General features: G+C 42.8%; 1 protein-coding gene across 3 annotated transcripts in view; it reads left to right on the top strand.

The window, feature by feature from the left end:
• CCDC169 (coiled-coil domain containing 169) overlaps positions 1–11845 on the top strand; it is a 32280-nt gene that overhangs the window by 7002 nt on the left and 13433 nt on the right. For all 3 annotated transcript variants that reach the window (XR_011363144.1, XR_011363143.1, XM_069969929.1), the window contains exons 4-6: positions 467–507; positions 3797–3895; positions 7116–7169. Coding sequence is in view for 1 of the 3 variants with exons in the window: in XM_069969929.1 (XP_069826030.1) it covers positions 467–507; positions 3797–3895; positions 7116–7169 (194 nt within the window). In the remaining 2 variants the exon portion in view is untranslated. The remainder of the gene's footprint in view (positions 1–466; positions 508–3796; positions 3896–7115; positions 7170–11845) is intronic.

Genomic DNA, 11845 nt, shown 5'->3' with positions numbered 1-11845 from the left:
ACTTTTTTGTGTAGTTAACAGACTTCAAGAGGTGGCACATCATTGGACTGATGTAAACCTATACAGTCCACCAGTAGAGAGCACTGCTTGATCCACTGGCAAGCATGAGCAGCTCCTACAGTTTCTTTGTCTACCATCCAGACACAGGCAGCCCCTTCATTTCACACCCCTGTCCTTAGAAGAAGGAAATTTGGTGTCACTTTGTCCATTACATATCCTGACATTGACAGATGGCCACAGTCGCTTTGGTTTGCAGTGGTGTCATGAACAAGACCTGGACTGCTCTGTACTTGAATCATACTGACTATCATTATTACACTCCCACATAAAATGTCATTTTATTCCAGCATCTCTTCCTTGGTGCATTATGGGTTTTTTTTCAATAAGTGAATTTACTGATATTTACTATCTATTTTTTAAACTATTATGTTACTGTACACATTGCTTAAATTTTCTGCTTCCTTAGATCGGCTATCCTCCATTCGATCCTATGATCAGATGCCTGTGGTAAGTTATTAAAGTCTTATTCTTTTTAGGAAAACCTAATATAGATGATAATAATGTATGTTTCACATCATAGCGAAATGTGCATTAGGCCCGTGTGATTCTCGCTGGTCTGTATTAGGTTTTGCTATAAGTATTAGTTATATGTAGGCTTCATTTCCACTTATTATTATTGGATAGTAAAGTTATGTGAGCGGCATTTGATAAATAAAATGAAGGTGCATTGCATCATTTAACCACACAGGGGCATCCTATGCTATAGTTTCTTAGAAGTAAAATACATATAACTATAAAGATAGCTGAAGAAGTAGATTATCAAGGTTAATTGTAGGTGATTTAATCACCTAGTATTGGGATAGTATCTTGAGATCATTAGAATGAATGGATCCTTTTTTCCAGCGCTGCGTACATCATTGCTCTTCATTTACCACTATAGCGGGAGCTATATATCACCATTCAGTACTATTGATTACCTGTCTGTCTAAGATTTGCCATCATTGCCCTCCTCATATCATGATGCCGTCCCTTGCCCACTAACACATTCACCCTCATCTCCTGTTATTGAGGTTATTCAGATTTTATTCTGTGAATTCACTAAAATTAATTAAATCTTTCATCTGACAGTCAATTCACTCTCTATATGCTAAGATCACTATTGATCGTGGCATGTAGAGGGTTAAACGATAGGATCATACTGAAGTCTGCTCCTGGGAGTTGCAGGTAGGTGTCATGTTTAAGACTCAGCCGGCACCCAGCGCATGTAGAGTTGTCTCAGCTCCTGTGCTTGCTGTATATACACTGACCGCTTAGCCATCATACAAAGGGGCATCAATGGTTGTTAACCGGTTCCAATTCATTTTGTGCTATCCACCTGGCCAGTATGTATTGCAGTGAACAGCACCTTTATTATCCCCCCATCCCCCTACATCTAGTAGGACATCGGACCCCCTTTATAAATATGGGCATATCGCTCCGTACCATATGTGCCACATCAACTTCAAATATCAGACTGCAACTACTCCTGTGTATTCCAGCAACGAGTCAAGTATAGAAAACACACCTCAACTCCGCTAATCACAAGTTTTACTAGGTATGGTTCACTTGAAACGCAGGGATTCCGTAGAAAAGTTTTTCCATTGAAAAAACGTGACGATGGCTGAAGAAGTTGGATGCAGCCCTAAGGCATCCTGGAAAGTATTGATATAGCCATAGGCCAGGACTCCCTAGGGCTGCATCGAACTTCTTTAGCTACCGGTAATAAAATGCCACACGCTTGGGTTTGGACAAAGCGGAGCGTGCTTGAGGTTTGCTCATCTTTATTAAAAACACAATGCCTTTCAAAACCATATGTGCTTCTTTTCCAAGTGTTAGCAACCAATGGTAAATTTGAGTGAGTGGGTATATTAAAGCGACTCTGTACCCACAATCTGACCCCTCCAAACCACTTGTAGTTTCAGATAGCTGCTTTTAATCCAAGATCTGTCCTGGGGTCTGTTCAGCAGGGGATGCAGTTATTGTCATAAAAATAACTTTTAATCCAGCAGCGCTGTGTCTAACGGCCGGGGCTTACATTAGTATATGCATTAGGCTGGCACGCCCTCTCTGTCCCTTCTCCCCACCCTCCTCATCATTAGGAATGCTCCAGGCAGATTGCTCCCTATTCCCCACCTGTTTGTATAATGAACATGGGCTGGATCGTTAATACACCTGTGCAAAGCTCAAACAGCAGTAAATGTTGAGGAGGGTGGAAAGGAAGGACAGAGAGGGTGTGCCAGCCTAATGCATATACAAATGTAAGCCCCGGCCGTTAGACACAGCGCTGCCGGATTAAAAGTTATTTTTAGGACAATAACTGCATCCCCTGCCGAATGGACCCCAGGACAGATCTTGGATTAAAAGCAGCTATCAGAAGGTACAAGTGGTTTGGGGGGGACAGATTGTGGGTACAGAGTCACTTTAAGGAGAACATTGACAGAGGCTATCATAGAGCCTTTTACACAGGCCGACTATTGGCAAAGAGTGTTGCTAGAAACCCAATGTTACAAATTGCGCCGGACGTAGGTAGGGAACAGAACGAGACAGTGAGCCCTAACCACTAGAACCCACCTTCTGACCCTACCTACTTGCCTCAACGGCCCTAAACGGCCGTGGACAACCACGGTGTCAGTCCCTGTCCTACACCAGGTGATACACAAAACAAGACAGACGAAACAAACACAATAATGCAAAGTCTACGGTCCGGGTCAGCAACAGCGGTCAGCGAGGTACAAAAACGTAAGGCAGAAGAAGAGTCAGAGACAGGCAAGGAGGTCAGGACAGGCAGCAGACAAAGCAGGTTGGAAGATCAAGCAATAGGTCAGGCAACAGAAGTAACAGAACCAGGAGAGCTGAAGCGCTTAGCTGAGTAACACTCAATAGCCAGCAGGGAAATGAAGAGCCTGCTGCTTTTTTATCTGGAATCAGGGACTGGGTCCAGCACTTGATTGGATCAGCCCTGATCCCAGCACCCAGCTCAGCTGGACAGGTCTATAAGGAGTAACCCCTGCACTGCCAGAGTGTAACAGGCAATGCGGGTGTGGCTGGGAAACTAAGACAGCATTCAGACAGGACTGCAAACAAAAAACAACCAGAGGCTCAGCGCTTCCTCGGTCGCCCAGCAAGGACCGAGGAGCGCAAAGTCACATTCCTGACACCCAATTCATAAGGTTTGGGAAGAATGAGGCACTCGCCATTCCTGTCTTCTTGAAAGCAGATTAAACGTTTATTTCATAGTAATGCAGGTAACCAGACATAGACATGTTGACATGCGACAGCCTGTTTTGCATGCGTACCTGCACGCTTCCTCTCGAGCACCACCAGTTGTCAGCAAGGTCTTTCGGGTAGTGTTAGTAAGGTCCGGTTCCCCTGCGGTAGTGCAGAGACACTATCTGTATTGCTGTTGCTAGAAACGCTCATTTGGCTGATTGTGGCCCCTTGTAAAAGTGACATTGATCAGTGGAAGAGCGGGAAACCACCCAAAGGACCTTAAAAGCACCCTATGTCTATGACTTTATCCAGCAGGGGAATAGAGACAGAATTGGGGGGGGGGGGGGGTCTCATTTAGTATCTATTTGCACAATATATTTTTGATATTGAGAAAAGTTTGTTATCCGGCCCCTGCTGTGCCATGTGCAGTTTCTTTGTTGTATTTAATGTTAAACATGACGGAGCGGAGATGTTTGACGTCTTCTCCTTTAGTAGTTGTATTTATAAGCATGCTTTTCAAGTGTTGTTCTCTTTTGTGGGCTTGCAGGGACACTTAAACCAATATCTTAAGCGTTTGGAAGAGGAAAAACTTTTGATGGAAAATCAGCTCAAAGATTTTGAACTGCGGATAGAACAAGAAGCAAAGGTATATTATATTATATTATTTATTTATTTAGTATTTTGTGTTATGTTTATTTTCACGTGTTGCAACTAACTTTTGTTTAAAAACTAGAGATGAACACAACTCGAGCATGCTTGAGACTGATAGTTTGCCATTTGATTACCAGTGATTAAGGAAGTTGGATGCAGCCCTAGGGAGTCCAGGAAAACATGGATACAGGATATGGCTGGGTTCACACACAGTATATATCAGTCAGTATTGTGGTCCTCATATTGCAACCTCAAACAGGAGTGGATTGAAAACACAGAAAGCATCTGGTCACACAATGTTGAAATTGAGTGGATGGTCGTCATTTAATGGCAAATATTTGCTGTTATTTTAAAACAACAGCTCTTCTATTGATATAATGGCCGTTATTTACTGTTATATGGCGGCCATCCACTCAATTTCACCATTGTGTGAACAGATCCTTTACTGTGTTTTCAATCCCCTCCTGGTTTTGTTTGCAAAATACTGACCAAATACTGACTGAAATATACTGTGTGTATCCATGTTATCCTGGCAGCCTCAGGCTGCATTCACACGTTCCGGGAAGTTGTCCGTGCTCACGGATCCATGCGCACAGACAATTTTACAGCCCATTGCTTTCTATAGGGCTATTCAGACGTTCTGTGATTTCACGGATCCGTGATTCGTTCCCTTTAAAAATAGGACATCTCATTACTCGGAAAGGAAGCACGGAAAAGATTCCCCATAGAAATCAATGAGATCCGTGTTTTTCCACAGATGTACACGGATGTGACATCAGTGTTCATCTGAGAAAAACACGGATGTGATGTAATCAATGTAATTTCAAATGCTGTAAGACAGATCCGTGAAAAAAACGGACACTGATGCAAAACGGATGAAAAACGGACTGTTTTGCACGGATCACGGAGGTAGCTACCGGACCACAATCACGGACCGGGAAAATTACTGAACGTCACTGATGTTCAGGCGGCAAACTATCAGTCTCAAGCATGCTCAAGTTGTGCTCATCTCCAAAACACATTTCCAACTGCTTTGCATTGTAGTTTTGGCAGGGGAACCCCTCAAGTTCACTGCTGTATAGCCTGATACCTTAATATATTTCATATTTAAAGGAGTACTCCGGAGAAATAAAAAGCTTTTCAAATCTGGCGGTTCCAGTAAATTATACAAATTTGAAAATTACCTCTTTCAAGGAAAACCTCACTTTTTTATATACTTATGACCTATTGTATGCCTTGCAGGAAGTGGTGTATTCTTTCCAGTCTTACACAGTGCTCTCTGCTGCCACCTCTGTCCATGACAGGAATTGTCCAAAGCAGCAGCAAATCCCCATAGAAAACCTCTCCCGCTCTGAACAATTCCTGACACAGACAGAGGTGGCAGCAGAGATCACTGTGTCAGACTGGAGAGAATACACCACTTCCTGCAGGACATACAGCAGCTGATAAGTACCGTAAGGCTTGTTTTTTAATAGAATTTACAGATCTTTATAACTTGTTTACACCAGTCAATTAAAATAAAAGAAATTATATTATCTGGAGTACCCCTTTAAACCCTCTCAGCATGGTCTTGTGATGTAATAATGCAAAAATGCACCCTGAATATTACGTTAGGGTGCAGGAAGAGGTTTCATGGAGTGGGAAAGCTGTTATCATCTGATGCAGATGTAATGGTGGCATATTGGTTGTCAGCAAGGATTGTCAGACATTACCAAGAAGTACCTTTACTTTTGAAATTTGACAAAAGAGAACAGGTTTGACGTTACTATCTCTTCAGACCTCCCGTCTTCTTGTCGCACATATAAATTTCTCAGTATAGATAGTACAAGTATAAATAATACATTGAAAGGTGAACTGAAGATGATGAATTAAGGCTGACTTCTTACTTAGTAAAGAGCCAGCTCACATTGACACACATTGACGTAGCATCCGCTGTAAGTCATCCTCATCTGACAGAGACCTAGTTAAAATGAGATGGTTACTATTCTAGGGAAGCTCCTTGGTGAGGTCTTTCAGCATCCATCTCTGTTAGCAATACAGATAGCATGTAAGAAACATGTAAGAGGTAAATGCATGGGGTTAGGGTCAGTTCACACTATGGAATTAGAGCAGAATTTCAAGCTGAGTCCGCAATTGACATGTTTTTGAGTAAAGGGCGCATTGCACGTGAGACATCCTATTGAATCAATAGGACAGGCAGAACTTCAAGCAGAGTCCCCACCGCGGACTCCGCTTGGAATTCTGCGCTAATTCAGTAGTGTGAACGGACTCTTAAAGTGGAACCCTTCGGCTTTTATTTGAGACTGCATTGGAAAAGAGAACTTTACAAGAGAAAAGGGAAATATGCTTTAAGAATAAAGGGGTTAAAGAACTTCTGTAGCAGTGTGTCCCCGTTACTAAACTTCTTTTAGGTTCCTACGGTATCATATCCTGTCTCAAATGTATCATGGTTATACTTTAAAGGGGTATTTCACTCAAACATAACTTTTCATATGTTGCTGCCCAATGTGAGACTAACTATTCCTTCCATACTTATTATCTATTTGGTCTCCTTCCCCCAGTTCTGAGCTGCTGCTTTCTGCTGAAGACACAAAAATCTGTGTGTGAGCTGCTCTCTCTGTCTCCCCCTCCTCCCTCCTCCCTTCTGGGACGGCTGGTGTAAACAAGTCCCTATCTGCAACTTTGTAACAACTTTGTAATGCCAGGGCCTCAGATTAGCCCTCCCAGCATTCAAAAGACGCTACAAAGTAGGAGATACAACATGCCAGGGAGTTGTTTACATCATCCGTCGCTGGAGTGATGAGGGAGGAGGAGGAAACAGAGAGAAAAGCTCACACATAGTTTTTTTGTGTCTCCAGCAGAAAGCAGCAGCTAAGAACTGGGAGAAGGAGACTGAATAGATAAAAAGTATGGAAGGAATTGTTAGTCTCACCATAGGCCGCAACATATGAAAAGTTATATTTTAGTGGAATACCCCTTTAAGGATGTGTTCACACGCTACAGATCAGTTGCAGAAAACGTACAGTGTTTCTGCACCAAAACAGAAAATCCTTAGTGTGTGAACGTACCTTTTAAAGAGAAGAATGTCTCCTTATGTACTAGATAATGGTAAAGAGAATTTTTCTAGGATTTTATAGAATCCATTAAAATCACTAAATACATACACAGATAAATGAATTCATCTCTGTAATCATATTCCCCTATTTCTATTACAGGCATACTACAAAGTAAATGATGAAAGGAGACTGTACATTTCCGAAATTGCTCAGGTTTGTGATTCCATTTACTTATTATCATTATAGACAGTGTTTTCTGGTCTCCGAGGATGGAGAGGATCCTCTTTATTCATCTCCTGACAGATAAAGTAATACTAAGTTTGGATGCATTCATTTGTATGTTATAGTAGGACTCCGCTTTTATATCCCTGTCTGGCAGTACCATATCATGCCTATTCACATTGGATGACCCTTCTCTCACAACACCCTGTCCAGCCTAGAGAGGTGACTGCTGGGTGCCCTGTTTCCAGGCAATGAATAAGCGGAAAGGTGGTCAGGATGACAGCCAAGCATCTTGTGTTCTACTGTGTCCAAAACTCTCATAGAAAAAAACAGCACATTCAAGGGGCAGATGTGAATCCGTGCAGTGGGACTATCAGGCATCCCTGTGGATATGCTGTTAATGTGTAAACTGAGAATACCCCTTTTATATGTTTCATTAATAAATCTGAACAAAATACAAGCTTTGTGGGCCGCAGGCATATATAATAGGGGACCTTAAAGCTAATGTACCATCAGTAAATTAAAAAAAAAGGACCGTGGCACCAGCTTCACAGCGCCGACACCACTCTATTCATGTGCAAAACTGAAAGCAAATGTACTGATGGTATATTTGCTTTAAGTTTTGCACATGATTAGAGCGGCACTGGGAAGCTGGTGCTGCGGTCCTTTTTTTTAACCGCGGCCTGATTCCCACGTACGGTATCATTCTATTCCCGGGCACCGGCCGGGGGTGAAGTACTGGAGGCAGGCCGGTCCACTCCCAGTGGGAGGAAACTACCGCCCCTCTATGATGTGGCTCCAGAGGGGTGGGGGACTCTTCCCACTGGGGGCAGGCCAGCCCGCCTCCATTGCTTCACCCTCGATTGGTGCCCAGGAGTAGAACGGCGCTATACGCGGGAAACGGTTACTATCCGTGTGCAAGGCTTGAAGCGAATGTACTGATGGTACATTCGCTTTAAAATGAACTAAAGTTTCAGTATACAGTTTTTAGTTCTAATTTTGTTCTTCATCTAAAGCCATAAAATGAACAGATGAGGCAGCAATGAGATGACAGGTGGCGGATCAGTGGTAAAGATGTCCAGGATTGCTAATTGAAAGGCAGATCATCCATAGAAATGCGGGGAAGTCAGGATGTAGAAAACGCTGAAATATTTCATGTTATTAGAAGGTGAACACCTTCTATTATTAGCATAAATTTATGTGCTGGGACTCCCATCAGTTACTACAACCCCTAGCAGAAATGATGGTCTTCCAGCTCATCACAAAAAACAGTGTCTCTGTCATTTGAAAAAATGTTTTGACCTGAACCAAAAACATGTTAAAAGTTGGTCTGTATTAAGGCTATGAAGCCTGTTTATTGCAGCAAGCCCGAGAGATTAGGGCTTCCCATGGCTGGTGATCAGTGGGGCCTCCCATACCCCAACCAATAAAAACTTTTCAAAGGGACACTTTAAGACAAAACATGTGATAATCAGGATGGATTCAGGTAGAGTAAGGGTATGTTCACACTGAGTAAAATAGGCGTAATTCCACGGTGGAACTCTCCCCCGCGGAATTACGCATGCCTCAATGTGTCATATCATCTCAATGGGAAAGCGCGCACTCCTCTGCAGCCGCCGCTCTCCGCTCAAAGAAGTGACATGTCACTTCTTCGAGCGGAGAGCGCCAGTAGCAGAGGAGCACGCACCCTCTCATTCACTCACAGTGGGACACTGAGCACGGCGGGATTCCGCCGTATTTGCTAAGTGTCTATTCCTGGTTGTCATTGGTAGTGTAAGGGAGGCTCCTCCCTATCTATAAGGGGACTCCTGGGACCCTCTGTAAGCACTCCTTTAAGAAAGATGAGATGGAGTCACATATGGCTTCCTGCTTAGGGCGGCTAATGTTACACTCAACTCAGGGATTCCTCATGATTGGTAGGAATTTATGTGCTTTGAAGTGCTAGACCTATATTAGTCCTTTTACCTCTATAGCCAGGGATCTACGATGTATAGTTATTGTTACCCAGCCTAGAATTGGGGAGCAAAATGAAGTTGGTGATCAGTTTGTAACCTGAACCCTCAGTGCTGAAGTCCATCTAGCCCAGGAGCTGGCAGTCCCATGGGCTAATTCCCCCTGAATGTGTTACAGTACTCTGTACTCTGAACTGTATTGGGAGCGAAGACTGGAAAACGCTTACTTTTAGTGAAGCTGTGAATTTATTGGCTATATATCAATCAGGCTACATTGTGACACATAGCTTTCTTTAATTGGGTTAGACGTTAATGCCGTTGTCTTGTCATTGAGAAAAAATATTATTGCAGGTAGATCCTGGTCAATAGTATAACGCTCAATCTGTCAACTTGACCTGATTCCTGATGGATGTTTTATAGTACAGGGAGAAATGAGAAGAAAACAGCGCAGGGTGTGACGGCAGTTCAGTTGTTTATTAGGGTTAAGGAACATTGGCGGCACAGCTGACATTACCATCAGTTGTACTATAGACGTTCCTAACTTAAATGACGGTGACATGATATAAAACAAAAGATTGTTTTGTTGAATGCATATAAAGGAATTAAGTTACCCCGAACACATCATTTATCTTAGCCACAGGCCAAATATGACTACATTAGGACCATCTCTTGCTTTCTCCTAAGGGCATCTATGATTGCTGCCCCCTGATGGATCTGTTTAACTAATCCCTCCTAACAGGAGATGTTCCTGATGTTTGGAGAACAGCCAATGTTATTCCCATTCACAAGGAGAGTAGTACAGAAGAGCCTAGTAACTACAGGCCAGTTAGCTTGACATCTGTAGTATTAAAAATCTAAAAAAGACGAGAATTGAGGACCTAAAAACCCACAACTTGATGGGCCTAACCAGCATGGCTTTACTGAGGGCAGATCATGTCAGAATAATTTTACTGATCTTTTTGATTCTGTCACAGAAGTGTTGGGTGAAAGTGGTTCTGTGGATATCGCCTATCTGGACTTCAGCAAAGCGTTCGATACAGGTCCCTTTAAAGAGCTGATAGAGAAGTTAGTACACAGGCCGATATGGGGCTGCGCAAGGACGCAACAGTTGAGCAGCAATCAGCGAGATCGACGCTCATCTGCTGTTCCTTTAGAAGGCACGATTAATGATGCGGCTCGGCCACACAAACAATCACTGTATTGTTCGTATGGCCATTGTTTGTGCGGCTGATGGCTATATACTTTGAAACCCCACAAAAAATGTGATCAGCCAAAGAGCTTTCACTTTTACATGGGCCATGTTTTTGTAGCGCTGGATAACCCCTTTAATGGTGCATATTCTGAGCAGAGACTGGTTAGAAGAACAAGAGGACACAATCTGAGGTTAGTTGGGGAAAAGGTCTGAAGCAACATGAGAAAATATTACTTTACTGAAAGAGTAGTAGATGCTTGGAACAAACTTCCAGCAGATGTTGTTGGTAAATCCACAGTGAATGTAAACCTGTCTGGGATAAACATATATCTATCCTAAGATAATAAGAAAGGAAATACTAAAACGTAGACTAGATGGACCAGGTGGTCATTTTCTGCCGACAATCTTCTACGTTATGATCCCTTTCAGTATGATACCCCGATCACTGCCAGCTATTTACAGTTACGATCTGGAGAATTTAGTTGCCTTCTGTTATTTATCATTGGCCTGGCTTTATGTGCAATAAAATGCTTGTTCTGCAATATCTGCTGCTTGCCCTGTTTCCCTTTCTAATTTTTCTTAAAGCGTTATTGTCATTTTCACTAATGTATGACAAGTCCTCAGACATGTCAATAGTTCCTGATTGCTCCTTACTCCTCAGAACTGCGTTGATCCAGGGATACAGCCGGGGGGCGGTAGCGCACTCCACTCCCCATCCGCCAGAACATCTGACTTGTCCGCTCCATAGGTTATAATGACAGGATCTACTTGGATTTGATTGACAGCCGCGGAGTGACAAATGTTGCCATGCACTTTCCCCAGCTGTATTTCAGGATCACAGCAGGTCTCAGGAGTGAGACCCGCTGCTATCAGTAACTTTTGTCAGTGGACATGGGATAAGTTCCTGCAAATGACAGTTAACGCTTTAAGCAAAAAACATACCTCCAGAAATATTGACTCTTGACCTATTCTTAAAACTGAACTACTGGCATTTAAAAAGCACAAGTGACCTCTGAAAAAAAGAATCTATATGCTTTATATTATCTATCGATTTCTCCTGCATGACATTTAAAGGGCTTTACCTATTAAATAAAATATTATTAAAATAAGTCATCAGTCGTGGTTTGGCTTCTGGGATCCCTATGGTCCTGAGAATGAAGGTGCCACATCCCTGCGATCCCTTTACTGTCTTTACCCCCACAGTGGCCACAAGTACTGCACAGAAGCCCCATTGCCTGGGTCACCACTGTAATTCCCTGCATATTACCTGGCCAAGGCACTACTATGCAGGGATAAGACTGAAAGGGGTGTATTGCTAAATTAGTGATGTGGTCTCTTCATTCTCAGGATTGATGGGGCTCCCAGGGGCCAAACCATAACTGATGATGAAGTGATGGTATATCCTGTTATTTCTTTCCATGATGCAGAGGTTACTGTATTAACCCCATCAAAGTGATGCAGATGCAACATATGTCCTGGTACAGAGTCCTGCATTATTCGTAGATGGTAAGCATCAGGCCACA

The sequence above is a fragment of the Dendropsophus ebraccatus genome, chromosome 5, assembly GCF_027789765.1.
Source record: "Dendropsophus ebraccatus isolate aDenEbr1 chromosome 5, aDenEbr1.pat, whole genome shotgun sequence".
NCBI lineage: Eukaryota > Metazoa > Chordata > Amphibia > Anura > Hylidae > Dendropsophus > Dendropsophus ebraccatus.
Note: the sequence above shows the minus strand (reverse complement) of the source record. Positions and strands in the feature narration are given on the sequence as shown.